This window comes from Sapajus apella, unplaced genomic scaffold (assembly GCF_009761245.1).
Source record: "Sapajus apella isolate SASKATOON/1434 unplaced genomic scaffold, GSC_monkey_1.0 scaffold41, whole genome shotgun sequence".
In the NCBI taxonomy this organism is placed as follows: Eukaryota; Metazoa; Chordata; class Mammalia; order Primates; family Cebidae; genus Sapajus; species Sapajus apella.
In genome coordinates, this window is record NW_022436981.1 from 3,000,494 (window position 1) to 3,021,237 (window position 20,744).

A 20,744-nucleotide genomic window follows, 5' to 3' on the forward strand; every position below is an offset into this window, starting at 1 on the left:
TTTGAGAGAACTGACTCCAACTATGAAAGAAGTACTGCTATGGGTAAATGCTATCAAATAGCATTACATGCTACACAGAAATCTTTCTAGAAAGGAAGAGTCAGTCAATGTGGCAAACTTCTGTTGTCTTGTTTTAAGATATTGCCAGAGCTACCCCACCCTTCAGCAACCATCACCCTGATCAATCAGTAGCCATTAACAAGGAGGGAAAACCCTCCACCAGCAAAAAGATTATGACTTCCTAAAGACTTAGGTGACAATCAACATTTTTAAAGTAATAAAGTATTTTAAAATTCGGGTATGTACATTTTTAGACAAAATGCCATTGCAGACTTATAGACTACAGTATAGTATAAACACAATTCTTATATGAACCAGGAAATGAAAAAATTTGTGTGACTCGCTTTATTGCAATATTCACTTCAATATGGCAGCATGGAAACAGACCTGCAATATCTCTGAAGTATGCCTGCAGAAACATACAAATATATTGAAAGGAAACAGACAGAAAAATACATATTATTAAACAGTAATCACAACAAGGCTGGAATTTCTAAATCAATCATATAAACAGACTTTATAATGTGAAGCATTTTCAGTAAGAAAAAGAGAGATTTCATAAAGATAAAAAATAGAAAATCCATGTTCATGGATTATGAGATTTAGTATTGCTGAAATATTTCCCAAACTGATGTAAGCATTCAACCTAACCCCCTTCAAAATCCCACCAGGCTTTTCTTTTTCCTTTTTCTTTCTTTGGTAGTAACTAAAAGTTGATTCTAAAATTTATATAGAAATGCAAAGAACACAGCATATCTATATTAAGCTTAAAAAATAAGAGTTTGAAGACTTACATTATAATCAAAGAAACACTAAAGAAACTCCAGAAATAAATCCATATAGATATATTGTTCAAGCAATCCAATGGGAGAAAAGAGAGTCTTTCAACAAATAGTTCTGTAATAACTAGATATCAGTAAGTAAAAATTGAAGTTGGCTTCAACTCATACAATAAATGGAATTTAATTTGACCAGATAAATAGAGCTAAATACAAAAACTAAAGTGATAAAACTTCTAGTGGAAAACACAAGACAATATAATGATGATGACTTAGGAGTAGCCAAAGGTTCCTTAGGACACAGAAAGGCAATAAACATAAAAGAAAAAATTTGGATAAATTAGATTTCATCAGAAATTTAAAATTTCTCATTAAAAGATACTGCTAAGACAATGAACAGGTAAGCCACAAACTGAGAGAAATATATGTGAAAAATATGTGTTTGAGAAAGGACTGTTATCACAAGGTATGTAAAGGACAATGAACTGATAAAAAAAAGTCAGCACCTCTGCCTGCAAAAAAAAATTGGGTAAAGGATTTGAAGAGACACTTTTCAGAGTAAGATACATAAATGGCCAATCAGTACATTACAAAGTGCTCAACATTATCAGTCATCAGGGAAATACACACTCAAACTGTTATCAGAAAATATCCACCAGAATGGCTAAAAGTAAAAATGACAATGCCAAATGCTGATGAGGCTGTGGAGCAACTGGAACTCTAATACACTGTTGGTGGAAGTATAAAATGCTATAACTTCTTTGGTTTAAAAAAAAAAAAGTCTTACCATTTCTCTAAATACCAAACACATGCCTAACTCTATGATCCAACAATTTTATTCACTGCCATCTATGTAAGAAAAATGAAAGCATTTATCCTTACAGACTTGTTCAATAATATTCACAGCAGGTTTATTCATAATACCTCAGAAACTGGTGACAGTCCAGATATTCACCAAAACGAGAATGTATAAACTGGTATGTTCATGCAAGTCTGTTCTTTCTTTTATGTGAAAGTGCTTTAAATATTTGAAGACTTATATTTCACAGCCTCTTCTATTTAATGGTCAAACACCACAAGTTCATCCCAGCAGTTATTACGAGAAATGTTTTTCAGTTCCTTCCATACACCTGCCCCCTCTCCCATTACTCTCCTTTAGACATGCTTCACTGTGTCAATGTCCAATCTATAGGATAATGCATTAACACTAAAAAAATTCCTAATCAGTCACATCACAATATTGGCTCCTAAGAAATTCACAGGCAAATAGAAATCTCAAAATCACTCTAATGTAAGGTATTACTAATCTACATTTTTCTCATCAATCATACCAATTGCACTACTGGCCCACAATTCTTCATAATGTATTTAAAAAAATAGCTGAGCACAGTGGTGTGCCTATAGTCCCAGCTACATGGGAGACTGAGGCAGAGAGATGGCTTGAGGCCGATCAAGGCTGCAGTGCACTAGGATCATGTTCAGCCACTGCACTTCAGCCTGGGCAACATAGAAAATCTAGAAAGTTAACTTCAATTAATGTTAAACTTGCTAATCTAGTAAGAACCCAAGCTTAACCAGTCCAGTTCCTTACATGATTAGTGCGTAAGAATGATACCCCTTAAAATATAATGTACTGTGTATTAACCCTGCATCTTGAGTTTCCAATTCTAATCCACTGTACATGGCACTACCATTTGGATCTTAAAACACCCTTTTGAACCCATCACCCTACAGCCAAAAACTATCAACGATTCCTTTCTAACTCTAGAAGTCTACGACTCTATATAATATGAGCCTACTTTTCTAATCCAACTGTCTATGATTCCTCTTTAATAGACCTTAATCCTTGAATATTTTAAACAGTGTTTTATCCCCTTGTACAATGGTACTTCTGCTGCCTTTGAGTCCTAGAGTGTTATCATAATCATAGTCCTATTTTTCCTTTAACACTCAGCTTTCTCTCTAAAGTCCTTGAATGTAACTAGAGGGAGTTTTTGTTTTGTTTTTTTTTTTAAATTCTGTATTTTCTGTCTGAGTCACTCATTTGGAAACTAGTGTATGTCATCGTAAATTGTTTGTTCATTATTTGCTTATTTGTTTTACAAAATGTTCTGTCTCCCTGAACAGAGATCACATCAGTCTCCAGAGCCCCGCTTTGGACTCAGTTTGGTATAGTACTTGATGTACAGGCCCTTGATGTTGGTTGCTGATTTTGTCAGGTGATAAAGGGCAGGAAGGAAGACTTCCAGTCTCTGAATATTCATCTTGACTACCAGTTACAGGAGAGGGGTGTCTGCTAGCCAGAATAAAGCTTGAGGCTTATATTAACATATTTGTCAGGAGGCTTTCTGACACTCATGCTCCCACCTCCCAGAGAGCCCAGGAAATCCAGCACATATGGGATATTCCTCTCAACTGCTGGGTAGCTGGGAACAGAGGCTGTGGTTGCTGAGCAGTTGCCCAGGGCAGCTTGGCCACCCTGGAGAACCAAGAAAAGAGGGGAAATAAAGGGTTTTCCTAGGCATGCAAGTAATCACTTGAATGTTAAAAGAAAACTAGGCTTGTTATGTTCACAGTAGATTTCCTCAATTAGAAATGTTACAACAAATTTGTCTGAAGTTAATGGAAAGCATACTTATATACATATTCATAAAGTGAACATGCATCAAAGACACTTTAAAGGGTGTTCTTTGACATCATAATTTGGGTTTGTAACATAAAGAAAACAAATAGTGATTAATCAACTAAGTAAGCTTTAGGGACTTTGTATGTTGACTAATAATGATGTGTGACCTTTTCTAAGAAAAAATGGATTTTTAATGGGCATAAACATTTTAATCCCTATTAGGTTTCCAAGCCAACTTGATTTTCCAAGGGGCATATAAAAATGTTAAATTGTCCTTTTGTAATATATGCTATATAGGCATATATCTTAACATATTTTCTAAGTATCCTAGAGCAGAGAAACTTAATCCTAGGACCCACAGGGTTCATAGATCCCTTGGATCCACAGAATGGCTTCAGAATGTCTCTGAACAACCTGAAACTGTAGGCAAAATTTGTGAATGTGTTTATAGAAAAAGGGTTTATGGTTTTCAACAGATTCTCAAAGGGGTCTGTGACCTAAAAAATATTACAACTACTTCTTAGAGATGATTTGAACCACCATCCTTGCCTATAGTTATTAACAAGGAATAGAACTGTGTAATTAAGGTATAGATATAAAACAGAGTTTAGCCATTTTCAGGTTATACATTTCAGCCAACTTAATCCAAAACTTACTTCGCAATTCTACATGTAGATGCTAACTTAATCTTCTTCTTGTCTTATCTATGGATATTAGATTGAATTGTGTGAAACTGCTGTTTTTGTTAGTGAAAAGAGTCAAATATTGGCAAATATATTCAACATATTGTAATACATTTCTGGTTTTTAGGTAGATGCTGTTTACAGAGGATATTCTGTATGCTAAAAGTGGTGCACAGTTCTTATACAAAGCCTTAAAATTGGCAAGAAAGCTTTACAGTTCCTGTAGCAAAACCAGATTAGAAAAGAATATAATTTTCACATAGTAAGGGCAATCTAAAAACTGAAGATGAATGAAGACAATGTTCTTTAAATCATGTTTACAGATGAATCAATAATTGAAATGAAAAGATATCAATAAATTTCAGGAATAATTATGTGAATTATTATATTATGTGAATAATAACACTCTTACCTTTTTGAGGTACAAAGAAATAAATGACTTTTCCAACACTACCTAAACCAGTTTTTCATCTCCCATGGAAATAGGAAATGCCCTGTAACTACCCCTTTCATTGATGGGCTAGGAAATGTAAGCAAAGGAAGAAAAAGTGAAAAAATCATTGTCTTAAGTGGACTGTCAGGGCCTGGCACATAGTAGGTTCTCAATTAAATACTTATTTGAATATTTAATGTATTAAGATTCTTTGAAGGCTATTCATTTCTGCATAATCTTTTTTAAATAACTGCTAATGTAAATACCAGATTTGTGACAAAATTCACACGTGTCAAAGACAGATTTTTTTTTTTTGTACTTACCTCAGCAGAGTTGTGATACTGAATGAAGGTTGCAGAAATGGCATGGCTGAAGGGGTCCCCTGCCTTAGTTACCATGTCTTGCCTCACAAGAAGAGCCAGATCCACTAACTAGAAGACCAGAACAATGAAATGAAGTCACATAGCTAGAAATAATCATGAAAGCCACTGAAGTGGCAAACCTAAAAACAATATATTCTAAATGTTACTGATAATCCTGTGCCTAAAAATCTATATTGTAGACAGGAGCACACACTTTCATTGACTAGTGAATGGACCTAGTCATGAATACACATGATATATTCTGACCTTATAGGAGAGTAGTTCTCAAAATTTATTTCATAATCACTAGGGTAGATTTCTGTGCTGTAAGTCCAGAGATTTTAATTCAGTAGGTCTGTTTTAAGTGTATAGTCTAGGAATTTACACTTTATTTTATTTTTTTGAGACAGAGTTTTGCTCTTGTTGCCCAGACTGGAGTGCAATAGCACAATCTCGGGTCACTGCAACCTGTGCCTCCCAGGTTCAAGCGATTCTCCTGCCTCAGTCTTCCAGAGTAGCTTGGACTACAGGTGCCCACCAACACACCTGACTAATTTTTTTTTTTTCCCTGTATTTTTAGTAGAGATGTGTTTTCACCATGTTGACCAGGCTGGTCTTGAACTCCTGACCTAAGGTGATCCACCTGCCTTGGCCTCCCAAAATACTGGTATTAAAGGCATGAGCCACCACGCCAGGCCAAAGTTTGCATTTTAAACAAGAACCAAGGAGATGCTGATGCTTGTGATCTAAAGACCACATCTTGAGAAAGTCTTTTAGAGGGCAGTGGTTTCAGACCCAGAATTTGGTAAGCAATCATAAGATCTCACATATGTAGAAAGGTGTTTTTCAAAGCTCAAAAATAATCTCTAAATAAGGCAGATATGTACTTAATGAGTTCAATGTCAAGAAAAAGTATGCAGGGATTCCATTTCTCATTAGGATAAAAGAAACTGTCTTTTTTATCCAAACACCCACTTGAATTGAGGATGTAGAGACACATAACTGAACTAAATTTTAGAAAACGATGTAAATGTCACAGGAGAGAATTCATGGCTGTTATTCCTATTAGAGCAGCAGGCAGAAGAATCGATCATGGACAAAGATAAGGAAAAACACCCAGCCTGTGTGGCCCAATATGACAGATCAGAATTCTTACCTGTGCCACAGTTTCATACGCTAAATATGCTAAAATTTCCATAGCGACAACGTTGGGTTTTATCTCCATACTGCTGCAGTCCAACCAGTCTCGGAATTTGGAAGCTTTTTTGGCTAGCCATTAAAAAAAAAACAAGCGTAGAAATTTAATTTTTAAAGTGTTTTAATACTGCACATTACTATCACAAAATGAGAAAAATATATACTCAGAACTGTACACAAAAAATAATGCACATAAAGTGCAATGTGTTTGAACTTTTATTAATGTCTAGATATTCTGGCCCCAAGAAATCCAAGTTCTAACTCTCAGCTATAAAGCAACACAACAGTTGTTTTAAACAACTTTCTTACGCATTTGGATCTTTTAGTTTATAACTATGCTATATGACACAGTATATAAAACCATTTAATGTTTACTACTTTTCACATTGTGTCAGGTTTACCATTGGCTATAGCTTATGTTACAACAAGTGTCAGAAATGTACTTGTCTGATGTAACCTTAATTTACATTAAGCGGTGGTAGCAGAGATGGTGGGAGTGAGAACCGCCTTTTGGGCTGTGGGCTGCATGGAAGCTGGGTGAGGCCTGTGGCTGCTTGCTTTCCTCCACTTCCCTGGCTCCCTGCATGAGGCAACAGAGGCAGCCATAATCCCCTTAGGAACATAACTCCATTGGTCTAGGAGACACACCCTCATCCCCCACAGCAGCCACAGCAAGCCTCGCCCAAGAAAAGTCTGAGCTCAGAAATGCCTAACCCTGCCTTCACCTGATGGAAACCTAAATTTTGTATGCTCTGACTTGTAAGTGGGAGCTAGTCTATGAAGATGCAAAGGCATAAGAATGATATAATTGAATCTGGGGACTCAGAGAAAAGGGTGGGAAGTGGGTGAGGGATAAAAGACTGCACATTGGGTACAGTGTACACACTGCTTGGGTGATGGGTGCACCAAAATCACAGAAATCACTACTAAAGAACTTATTCATGTAACTAAGCACCATCAGTTCCCCCAAAAACCTACTGACATAAATAAGTTAAAAAAAGTATCTATTACTAGAATAGCTCAAGGTTGTAAATTTAAAATTAAATAAAATAAACTGACATCTGGTCTAATCTAAGCCTGTGGTTACATTTTTTTCTGATTATAAAGATGCCTAAATTCTTAAGCCTGACTCTCAAAACCATCCAGCCTGATTCCAAACAGCCTTTACGATATTTCCCTATTAAGCCATCACCTGGCCTTGAGTCTTATCCTCTGTGTGTCTACCCCTACTCCCTTCCTTCCATGGAATGTACTCCCTTCACTCTTCTTCATTCATATGAATCTTGATCATACAGGCCAAAGGTATACTTCCCCACTCTAGCCATTTACTGAACACTGATCTCATCAGATGTTCTTTCACAAATGTTTATAATTAATCCATATTACAAGATTTTTTTTTGTGGGAGAAGACCATGCCTTATGTCTCTGTATATGTAACAGTACCAAGCATATACAGAACTAAGCACATATGTAGCCTTTAGGTAAATATCTCTGCACTGCCACAGTGCTAAGCAGAGTCTAATTTGATATAGGGACTTCATTAGACCTTATTAATTTAACTAGTAACCTAGAGGGGAAGATTGATAGTGAAGATTTTATCAAATTTGTAAGATCTTTTTTTATAATCCACTGATTATTCTTTTGATTAATGTGGCCCCACAGGTCTATAAAACACTTAACAGTAACTCAAAGCACGATGTTTTGATCGTTCTATATAGAATCTTCAAGGATTCCATATACAGAAGAGTTTTCCTTCAAATAAATCACAGAAAACATTAAATACTGCTATCAAAGCACATACCCAAAGCTGTCAAATATGGCAGAATTATGATAATCCTCCTTAAAGCTATCTCCCCAAAGTAACAAATCTCCCAAATACTTTCTGACATGCAACATTCCATCTAACTAGTATTCTGCAATAGCTCACAAACACTTGTTTAACATCTGTGGAATACTTTGAAGTTAAAGTCAGCAATTTGGCAAGATCAATAAGATGTACATTATTCACCTCTCTCCTTGACAGATCTTTAGGACAGAGGTGGATATTTTGTGACTGTGCTCTAAACAGCTGATTTTAAAAGTGAGGGAAAGGATCATTATTAATATTTAGTCAGATCCATCCACATAAGCAACAGAATTAGCTTCCTTGCTAAGTTGTAAGTGCTGAGAATGCAGGGACAAGGACCATGTATCCCTAGCACCTAGAATACTGCCTGGGCATTAGCAGACTCACAAGAAATATTTTCAGAAGAAATAAATGAATGAATGAATGAATGAAGTACTTTTAAAATAAAAGAGTAGGATCCAAACTTTTCTATTCATCAAAAGACATGCAGAGAGGTCCCATAAGCCACTTGGGTTATTGCTGTTCCACCAAGAGGTGGAACTTCTTTGAGCTAATTCCTTCCCTGTCACCTGGAGAAGGATGGCTTCAGAGTCTGGCCCTTCCAAGGTACTGTTGGTTCTAGCAGAAGAGGCACATATACCTCTAGTTATAACAGTTTGTTTTCATCAAGAGGTGAGAGGGGCCTCAGAATAAACAAATTCCTTCTTCACTCCTCTTCCCAATATATGAGGAGAAAGGATAAGCTGGAAATTGGCTAGCAATTTAAATATAATCCTGAGCAATGGTCAAAAATTCTGAGGATTATCAGCTTTCTAATACTACCTGGATTTTCATCCTGTGCTGAACTTAAAAAACAACTTTACATGATAATTTCATATGGAAATTTAAGGTTAATCTCACATGCTTTTTATCTTTCTTATCGATGATCACTAACAACATTTAAGTTTCTTGCAATATTCCATTCTCTTATGCCTACATAGTATTTGGTGATTTCTACCCCATCCCTTCCCAACAGTCTTTCCACTTCCAATCCTTCCCTTAGGGTCCTCTGGAATGCTCATTCCACTCAAAAGAAACTACTCTGCAACTTCATCCTAGTTAAAAATAGCCTTCTTCACAGGGCATGGTTTTCCCCAGAACCTTGCCTAGCAGGAGTACCTTATTCCTTTCCTTTATACACATTTATGGGCAACTACTGTTGCCAGTGTGCTTATTTTCCCATATAATGGGGGACCTGGAACCAATATCTTCATTCTCTTAGTTTTGTCCCCAAGGAAAATACATAACAAGCAGACTGACAGAAAACTTCTACTAACAACAGGGGCCAAAAGACAAGGGAATTATGTTTTAATAAGTAACTATGAGCTTACAACTTCCTACCCAACTAAACAATCATTTAAGTATAGGGGCAAAATAGAGCTATTTAAGAAAAATATAAGTGTTTTAACCATGCACAGACTTGCAGGAAAAAATGACATTAGACCAAGAAGGAAAGTTTAAATCTTATCACTTTTACCAATCAATCTAATATAACATAGAAAAGAAGGAGAAAAAGCAAATTAAAAAGCACAGTAAATTTAAAACACAAGACAGCATATACAAACCCAAATGTATCAGTAATGAAATACATATAAATTGAACTAATCAATTAATATACACAGAGCCTCTCTGATTAATTAAAAAGAAAATCTAGACAAAACCAAACATAAAATAAAAAGCTGAAAGTAAAGGACTGGAAAATAATGTACCAATTATATATTCTAATTATAAATTTTAATGATTGAAATAATAATTATTCTTTAATTATAACTGTGAGCTTTGTGTGTCAATATTGATATCAGATTTTAAAAGACTTTAGGAGAAATGACTCTCTGACATATATATATATAGAGGAAAGACTGAATTGTAAATTAGATTAGTGTGCTGATGCTACAGCTTACTCTCAGCCTATAAGGTTACAGACTCTTTATTTTAAAATGTACTGTAATTCCAGGGATGGCTATGATCAAATATTTAAGAAGATACATATGGCAGAACCACAATTCCTGTATCTTGGTAACTTACTAGAAGGAGAAGAAGGAAAAAAGCATAACACTCTGACGAGTGCAGGAATACCTTCTGAATTTGCTGACCCATGTGGATTAAACCATTCTAAACCACAGTATTCTGTCATATAAAACAGATTCCCCACCAAGGTTTGATAATAAAGCACCTTTGGGCACCATATAAATAGTTTTAAATGACCAAATCCTTCCACTCTAAAGAAAACTAAGCACAATGTACTGTTTATACTGTAGTTTTTTTAATACAGAAAGGGAAAATATTATTTTTTAATCTACTATAGTTTATTGTTGAGTTAAAAACAAAGCATGAGCGAGGTGATATGGCTCACACCTGTAATCATAACACTCTGGAAGGCCGAGGCAGTGGATCACCTGAGGTCAAGAGTTCAAGACCAGCCCGGCCAACACAGTGAAACCCATTTCCACTAAAAATATAAAAATTAGCTGGGTGTGGTAATGCAAGCCTGTAGTCCCAGCTACTTGGGAGGCTGAGGCAAGAGAATCACTTGAAACCAGGAAGCAGAGGCTGCAGTGAGCCAAGATCACTCCACTGCACTCCAGGCTGGTCAACAAAGTGAGACTCCATCTCAAAACACCAATAATAATACACAAAACAAACAAAAAACACGAAGTAAGTGAAAATCTGATTTTCAAAGAGAAGGTATATTAGGAGACTTTAAGTCTATGAGTTTTAGTGTTAAAGTAGTACGTCTGTACCTTTAAGAGAATTAAATTTAAAATATGATTTAAAAAAATAGTTCAATTGCACTAAATGATACTTTATAAAGTGGAGGTTCATACTTATAAAGACTTGAATGCCATTTTTAAACCTAAAAATTACAATATAAAACCTTTCATTTGCTGAAATTGCCATGATCTGAAGTGCCATTTACTTAATGCTTCACAGATGTATGATGCCAAGTTGTTAGTCAAATTGGAAAGTATATTTAGTTAGAAAAAAAAAAAATCTTCCAAAACATGTTTTCCTATATTTTACTGACATTTACATGGGATACTATTTGAAATGTGTCATTTATTTGCACTTTATAATCTATAAATGAAGCTTCCCTTTCTTTTTCCAAATAAAATATGCTGTTATTGTGACCACAAAATAGCTTTTCATTTAAAGACACCATTGTTTCTATAATTCTTTCTACCATGGTCATGTGCTACTTTGTCATATTTTTAACTGGACTTTTCATCACACTTTCTTCTTTGACCTTTACCCTGAGAGCCTTAGTCATAACTGAAAGTTTGCTGTAAGGGTGTTTTGCTACACAACTGTAGCTCACTATTATGAGTTGTTATACACTTTTAATAAGCTGATGTGCAGTGATCTGAAAGTGCTAATTTTACCACGAGGTTACTGGTGTTACCAGAGCATGTACTAATAAATTTGGCTAACACTGAATACATGCCACAGTAGGAGGTTAGACAAAAATGGAAGAGACTACTGATATGTTCCTTTGCGGTAATATGAATATGCATAAAGAAAAAGTTTTGAATCTATAATTAATATTGAGAGCCTTTAAATGTCATGACTACTATTAGAGTCTATTATGGATCAAATGCAATCAGAAATACTAGTATAAATATGACTAAAAAGTTAGAAAACAAAGCAGTAGAATGTAGGCTCCCCATAATGCAGAGGTTGTTTCTATAACAGTTACAACTACACATATTTGAAATCCACCAATTTCTAAGAAACAGATCCTGTCATACTTTAATACATCTATAACATAAATCTCTTATGTGTATAATTAAGCAAAGTCAAGTGCATACTTACAGAAACTTAATTGTCGACTTTCACAGAATTCTGCATATTGAGCTGAATCCATAATTCGAGTTTGTCTCTCTGCTCTCTAATAGATAGAAAGACATAAAAAATTTTTTTTAAAGCAAGTAAACTATTGTATATGTTTTCACAGCTTAAACTGAGAATTAAAGTACCATCTTCCTTTTCTTATTCTAGGTGAACAGGTTAGCACTACCACACAGATCATAGTACATAAAATTACGATAACTAATAGTAGGTGTGAAGCTGGTGTCTTTTGGAAATCAAGTTTAAAATATTATTTTCTGCTCCTCTGTTACTAATACTAAACCTAAAGGACCTCGCTTCTAAATTTTCTAACTTGTATCATCCTTTTAAAGAAAAAGAAAATGATGAGGGAATAATAAACCAAAAAGAAAATCGGTTACAAATATTATTGTCAATCCACTTTAAAGCCGTGATTTTCAATGTTAAACAAGAGTCAGCAAATGAAATCCATATATTCCCTTTCAGTTAGAATCTGGGGCTACAGTTGACAAATCCATATTTTAGATTGCAAGAAAATAAAGAAAAAGGTAAACACAATACAGATCCTTTAATCTGAGTCCAGGTATGATTCACAGTTTGGTATAGTTTCATTTGCGGGGTTTTTGATTCAGTATAGCAGATGTTTGCTGCTTCACTGTCCCACAAGAGGTAGGATAATTATAATTCATCCATAGTTTGGTGGGAAAGAATATGACCACTTCCACTTCCTTGGTAAGGGGAGCATTTTGAAATAAGACAGGCTGGTACTTCTTGGAATGAATTTCTGCTCAGTGAAGAAAAAAGAATTCCGGATAAATTTTTTTTCTGTTGTGGAAGAACTTTCAGCAAGTTATCTTCACCACTGTTGATGGAGCACATAAGTACCATTTCTTCTAATGTCTGTGGATATTTTTGTATTTTGAAACAGAAATTATTCTTTTTGCTTTTATTTGCGTGAGTAGTCAATTTCAACGATATGTCAGTTGATGGAATGAATAATGGTGTACTAACTGGGGCTTAATAGAGAATATTGGGGCAGCGGGAGTTAATGTGAAAATTACTAGTCACTACAGTGGTTCCTTTTAAGACCACTGACTGTTTTTCCCCTTCCTTTATTTTCCTTCTCCCTTTTTTCTTTCCCTCCCTCTCTCTCTTCCTTCATTCCTTACCTCCCACGCATCCACATACTCACATACAAACATATATGCAGGCACAAACACGGGCCTCTTCTGGTTATTTACCAACTAAGTTCAAGTATCCTTTATGGGCACATACAAACATTTCATATATACATGAGTTATATATGTAAGTGTACATATATGCATATAAAGATAAAGATATAAATTATATATGTACACATATATATACATTTATCTTTTATATATATACAAACACACATATATGTATATATGAATGTAAATATCTTCTTGCTCATGTGTCAAAAATACCATATCTTGGCCGGTGCAGTGGCTGACACCTGTAATCCCAGCACTTGGGAGGCCAAGGGGATGGATCACTTGAGGTCAGCAGTTCGAGACCAGCCTGGCCAACATGGCGAAACCTTGTCTCTTCTAAAAATACAAAAATTAGTTGGACGTGGTGGTACAGGCCTGTAATCCCAGCTACTCGGGAGGCTGAGGCAGGAGAATTGCTTGAATCCGGAAGGTGGAGGTTGCAGTGAACTGAGATTGCACCACTGCACTCCAGCCTGGGTGACACAGCAAGACTCCATCTCAACAAACAAGCAGACAAACAAAAAAGAAATACCCTGTATCCTTAAGAGATATTATTGGTTTAATTAATTTTTATTTACTTGGAATTTTTTTTGAAATATAAATGCATGATCTAGTTTTTTTCCTCTTTTTAATGTATCTGATACATAATAAATGTTTCCTGATGAAAACAGGAAGCAAGGAAGGGAGAATTTATTTATATGTTTTGAACATTATAAAAAAGTTACTAATGTGTTTATTTAAAAAACTCTCCAAGACTGATAACACTATCATTAATTTGTAACTATGTACACATGTTTGTATATGTAACTGTTTCTCTTTGTCTCACTGTAGCAGGAACCACTCAAGTTTGAATTTCTAGCTCCTAGGAAAATATCTGACACATGGCAAATAAGCAGTAAACATTTGTCAGATGAACAAATGCTACTCTTTTATTATACAAGGCAAATGACTATCACCATAATAGAACTAGATCAAGAATGATGATCTAATCATTCCTACATATCATCTCTGCTACTCTTCAGCTTAGTAGTCTCCTCCACCCAATGTATGGCTAGACAGAAAGGACTTGGATAACTATGGGGAAAGAAAGTTCCTAAAGAGATTCTTTACACTAACTTTTTCTTCCACCAAGTCAGACAACCAAGATTCGGCCTCTATATATGCTTGGATAGCTGACATACGTGCATTAAGTGTTTCTAGAAATCAGAGTTAGGAACACTTATCCTCGGAGGTTAAGGTTTCCAGAGTTGCCAGCTACAATATTTCAAAGATATCCATAAACATCTGAAAGACTAAATTATTATGGCCTACTTCATTCCTTTCAGATACCCTCTCCAATGCCTATTCTCTTTTCTTCATTAAGCATCCTATTTCTTTCTGAATTCCTCCAGCATCAAAGCAGTAAACTTTGATCTGAGAACCCCACAAAGATGACCCTAAGGCATATATAAAAAGCCATTTATCCTGTGGCTAGCACACAGCAAACACTCCATGTAAAGCAGCTGGCTCAGCAGCAAAGACTCATAGACAATACAAAATCATGGCTTAGAGATAGAGGGCAGCTTAAAGTTTATCTTGTTCAAACCTCTTCAATTCAAAGATCAGGAAACTGAGGCTCAAAGAAGTGATTTGTCAAAGGTGACTAAGTTAGCATTGAAGCTCAGGACTCCCCAAAGTCAGCCTATTTTCATTATAAAAAGGGGTCTTCAACTGATGGTACTTTTTTATTCCAATGTTTTCCTTTGGGATGCTCTAAATATCACACATTGTCTCACTAAAACACGTCATGTAACCCCTACAATTAACATGCTCGAACTATTCATAAGAAAAGAAATTAGCAAGGCCCTGGGTCAGCAAAGAATGTACAACCTGGGGGTAATCTAATGCAGAGTGTACAAACTGTAGTGTATCTGATAGTGAAGCACGTTGCAAGTGTGTAGAGATACTAATTCCATTCACTTTCTGGATGCTGAACAAGGCTGAGGCAGCAGAACCCCTAGGCTGGTATCTGGCTACAAGTTGCCTTGTCTATTTACCTTGGTGGGTGATAAAAAAAATTACCATTTTCTATGTGTGCCGTGATGTGAGAAAGACTGGAAGCACTGTACTAATACTAACACTGAATATTACATGACACCACACATGAATACTATTCACAGCACGGTCAAGGGAGGTCATGAAATCAGAGATTCTTTGAGCTATATATGCACTGACTTTGAGGACAATGAAAGTGATTTGGATATGCTTATCACCTAATTTTTGTTTATTCCTCTCCCTTCCTCCTGAATTGTTTCAAAAAAACAAAAAAAGGAACACATTTTGGCCATATGATCCAAATAATTCATCACCTGAGAATTATATTCTCTCTTGTCCTTCCACTATCATCTTAAATACTGAGAAAGGGAAAGAATATCTAACTTTCATGAACTGTATATTCTTTAAATAGAGGAGCTGTACTTCTCTTCTAGAATCTCAGTGTTGACCCAATGGTTTGCTTAGATTAGTCTTGGCCTAACTAACCAAATCAAGGGACAGACAAATGGATAGACTGAGACAAAAGAAATGCATTTAAATATGTGTGGCTGGCCTAAGACTAGAAACTGTAAGAATTAGGACCAAATTGTAATCCAATTGTATGAATCCCAGAGAGACGAGGGAGTTTTTAAGACAAAAATCCATTAAAAAAAAATCAAGACAGTGGTCAACTATTAAATAAGTGTGGCTCTTATTTTCTGTGGTGTCCCAGTTCTAGCTTTTTCTCTGCCTCTATTTAGATCACCCATTCTGATCCATATCAAAGTACACATTGGCAGTCCTTTTCTATTCCTGGTACTTTAAGAAATCTGTGGAAAAAGATTCAAGGGGACAATATCACAAGCCTAGTAAAACATCATGATCAGAATAATGCTTACTCATTATTGAGAGCAGCACAATAACCTTTACAGTATAGTTTTATTAGTTTCATTTTACAATTGAGGACACTGATTTAGAGAACTTTAAGGAAAACTTTAAAAGCATACAGTTAATAAAGAGGCAAAACTAGAAGTAAAACGTGGGTCCTAAATACCTACTCTAAGGTATACAAAGTTTTTCAGGAAAGAGTTACTACTCTACATCACATTAACTGTAATAAGATTGTACTCCCTTTAGGCTCTAGTTTCTTTTGAACTAAATATTAGAATGGACACTTTTTGTTTGTTTGCTTGTTTGAGATGGAGTTTTGCTCTGTCATCCAGGCTAGAGTGCAGTGGCAGGATCCTTCGGCTCACTGCAAACTCCACCTCCCGGGTTCAAGCAATTCTCCTGCCTCAGCCTCCTGAGTAGCTGGGATTACGGGCATGTGCCACCACACCTGGCTAATTTTTGTATTTGTAGTAGAGATGGAGTTTCACCATGTTGGTCAGGCTGGTCTCAAACTCCTGACCTCATGATCTGCCTGCCTTGGCCTCCCGAAGTGCTGGGATTACAGGCGTGAGCCACTGTGTCTGGCCCACAAACTTAATTTGAAAAGAGTTACTTTAAAGTTAAAAAATTCATTTGACTATTCCATATAGTCATGAAACTAGATTAAAAAAGGCATCATATCCTTGTAAAAGGCATTGAAAACACAAATCTCTGAAATAAAAGTCACCGAATAATCACAGATGATTTACCATGGCTTTTATTCATACTGAACATTCTCAAATTACACAATGCTCTCCTATCTCAGACGGCCACATGAATGTAAGGTCATCTTTGGATTAGTCATACTCTTGTATCTGCAAGTCCAGTTTGTCTTCTGCTTAATGTGCCAATTCTACCCACTCCCTGGTTTCTTTAGGTGTCAACAACAGCATTCTTGAACATTCATAAAATATGCAATATACTTAGAGGATTTTCTGAAATTAAATCTTACTAGTGTTACAATATAGCTAAGTATTATAGGAACAAATATGGAAAAACTACTTGTGAAAGAATTACTCCTAAAGTTTTCCAAATACTCAATAGTATCTTAAAATCTAATTGAAATAGTTTTTTAAAAAGGTAAAACAGAATAGTTTATGCCTAGTTGCTCTTCTCACTACCAGGAAGTTAAGCTTTTTCTTGTTATTATAAAACACACAGAGAAGGCAGACTTCTATGCCAGATGAACTCATTTTCTGCATCCTACCTAAATGAAAACAGAAATGCTAATATCCCTACAGATACAGTGCCTGTTATAATTTGTTTGCTCAATACTGCGAATACAACAAACTCTCAGTACATATTTGTTAATCTGAATTTTCAGTGAAAGGTTTTGACTTCAATTTATGCAAAGTTGATTGTGTCTTTGAAAAATACTTTCCGTAAGCACAATCATCATTTGCCCTGCCTATACCACTTTGAGGTGTAAGGCTGGATTATTTATGCAGCATGCAGTTCTATTTAAATTCGGTGTGCTTTCACTGAAGCATTTTTAAAGGTTATGGAAGCTAGGTGCTGGCATACCTTTTGGCAGCTTCTCAAGATAACATGGCATGTAATTTTCTTCAGCAACACAAAAATCACAGATCATAACTTTCTTTTTTTTTTGAGACGGAGTTTCGCTCTTGTTACCCAGGCTGGAGTGCAATGGCGCGATCTCGGCTCACCGCAACCTCCGCCTCCTGGGTTCAGGCAATTCTCCTGCCTCAGCCTCCTGAGTAGCTGGGATTACAGGCACGCACCACCATGCCCAGCTGATTTTTTGTATTTTTAGTAGAGACGGGGTTTCACCGTGTTGACCAGGATGGTCTCGATCTCTTGACCTCGTGATCCACCTGCCTCGGCCTCCCAAAGTGCGGGGATTACAGGCGTGAGCCACCGCGCCCGGCCAGATCATAACTTTCAAACAAAGATGAGAGCATCTGTTCTTACTTCTACTTCAAAATTTTGCTCTTTTCTGAGACAGGGTCTTCCTCTGCCACCCAGGCTGGAGTGCAGTGACATCATCATGGCTCACTTCAGCCTTGACCTCCCAGGTTTAAGTGAGCCTCCTGCCTCGCCCTCCTGGGTGGCTGGGGCTACAGGTGCGTGCCATCAGGCTTAGCTAATTTTTTACTTTTATTTTTATAGAGATGAGATCTCTATAAAATTGCCCAGGCTGGTCTTGAATTCCTGGCCTCAAGCGATCCTCCTGCTTCGGCCTCCCAAAGTGCTGGGATTACAGGCATGAGCCACTGCAACTGACCAAAAAAATTTTTCAGTGATAGACTGGATAAAAAAAATGTGGCACATATACACCATGGAATACTATGCAGCCATAAAAAAGGGTGAGTTCACGTCCTTTGCAGGGACATGGAGCTGGAAACCATCATTCTCAGCAAACTGACACAAGAACAGAAACACCACATATTCTGACTCATAAATGGGTGTTGAACAACAAGAACACAAGGACACAGGGAGGGGAACATCACACACTGGGGCCTGTTGTGCTGTTCTCACTGAAACCAAATTGATCCTTTGTTTTTAGTTAGGTCACCCTTTGTCACACAGGCCATGTACTGCTGCCACCCTGCCACTCCTGCATTACTGTGCTGTCCTCCCCTCCTCATCTTCATGGTCATTTAAATCATTATTTTTCTTTAAGGCCTTGCACAGGTCTCACTTCCTGTGGGAAGTCTGTCCAGTTTACACTGATTTTTCCCTTCTGATATTATTTGTTCTTCTAGATAGTATTATACCCCTTCCTGCACTTTTCTCTGTGTGCTACTTTTGTCTCTCCTCAAAGATTAGCTGCAGGAATGTGTTATTAACTGAAAAATCAAGTTGCATACTAGAATGCATGAACCTTAATTCCATTTATGTTTGAACATACACACACATATGCACATGTGTATACTTACAATTACATGTAAAACATCTGGAAGCATATACATTATACTTTTGATAGTATTTATCTTTGGAGGTGAAATTATAGGTAACTTTAGCTTTTCCATTACATGTTTCAGTAATTTTTTTTTTTTACAGTGAATTATGAACAGAAGAAAAGAGTTTTAAAAGTAAAGAAATCATCTTTCCTCTTGAGCTCATCTTGCTTGACTTATAGGAAGTCATTAACTGTCCACACATAAAAGTAATCAAACCAGTTACCCAAGAGGCAGAAAATCACAGAGAAAGGGCAGAGGCTTGAATATATGGTTTTAGAAAAAAAATTAAAAAACCAAAAACACACATACACACACAAAGGAGAATGTCACGCAATATTTAAGGAACCAAGTCAGAATCCTGATTGATGCAGTAGAAACCAAAAGTTCACTTAGGTTTGACCTGCAATTTTCACTGAAGTGTATAAAACTGAATAGAAATACAGTATATTTTCTATATCACAGCCTTAAAAAAATAGGTTTCCAGTGGTGCTAATTTGTTCCCCCAGAGTGGCATTTATAATATACCAATTGTGTGTGTCCAAGGTATTAAGAATGTGTTACAATAATTATATGAAGTTTCCTAAAGAAAGAACTGTACACCCTAGAAGATTCAAAGGATTTAAAATAAATTTTGTGCTCAAAGTGAATAACTCTGAGCAGGTACAAAGCCTCAGTGATTCAGAAACAAAAGGATATTTGTGCTGCTACAACACAATAGAATTGTTTCAAAATATTCAATTCAGTTTTTTTGATCTATATCCTATGGGTCTAAATATATTAATTAATGTCAGCACAGGAGTTTTACCTTTTTTATACATTTTAAACTATCAAAGGTGGGCATTCATTGGTTAACAATATAGTTATTAAAATCAAATTAATAAATTTAAAAATGTTTTAATGTCCATTAAAAATTTTTAATCTAAATTTATTGAGCCAGTAGTAGGGGGAAAAAGCTATATGTAATAAAATATTTCCCATCTTGGGAAATATAAAATGTGTGCTAAGAAAAGTATCATTTTTAAAATAACCTAGTGCCATACAACCTAATTCCATGTCAAGTTGTAAATCCCCATGTTTAGTGTTAGTACCAATTTTTACTAATGTTTCCTTAAAGTTGTAAATATGCTCTGGAATAACTCAGTTGGCAAATAATATAAAAAGTCATGCGAGTTTTTATCCAAACTATTTCTTTTAAGTAATAGAAGACTGACTTTCACTTTTTGTTTTCTTGCTTAAGGTTGTTATCCCTTTTTTGATGGTTTTTATTTGACTGTATATAAGAAAGTGAACATATTAGTATAATATGTGTAAAATCTTTAAGCATCCTAAATAACATTCCTAAAAATTCTCAAGAGGTTTACATAAAATCTAGATGAGTTGACAGGCTTTAGAGTAGAGCAAACATATAGGGATATGGTTAAATCTTTTGGTCATTTTGGGTAAAATTTTAGAATACTGCCTGAAAAATATATAAAGCCATTAATGCAGGCCGGGTGCGGTGGCTCACGCCTGTAATCCCAGCACTTTGGGAGGCCGAGGCGGGTGGATCATGAGGTCAAGAGATCGAGACCGTCCTGGTCAACATGGTGAAACCCCGTCTCTACTAAAAACTACAAAAAATTAGCTGGGCATGGTGGCGCATGCCTGTAATCCCAGCTACTCAGGAGGCTGAGGCAGGAGAATTGCCTGAACCCAGGAGGCGGAGGTTGCGGTGAGCCGAGATCGTGCCATTGCACTCCAGCCTGGGTAACAAGAGCGAAACTCCATCTCAAAAAAAAAAAAAAAAAAAAAG

General features: G+C 36.1%; 1 protein-coding gene across 1 annotated transcript in view; it reads right to left on the reverse strand.

Moving 5' to 3' along the window:
• SUPT3H (SPT3 homolog, SAGA and STAGA complex component) overlaps nucleotides 1–20,744 on the reverse strand; it is a 543,512-nt gene that overhangs the window by 114,979 nt on the left and 407,789 nt on the right. Inside the window, 3 exon segments of the mRNA XM_032299791.1 lie at nucleotides 4,905–5,012; nucleotides 6,100–6,212; nucleotides 11,836–11,911. Of these exon segments, the coding sequence (XP_032155682.1) occupies nucleotides 4,905–5,012; nucleotides 6,100–6,212; nucleotides 11,836–11,911 (297 nt within the window).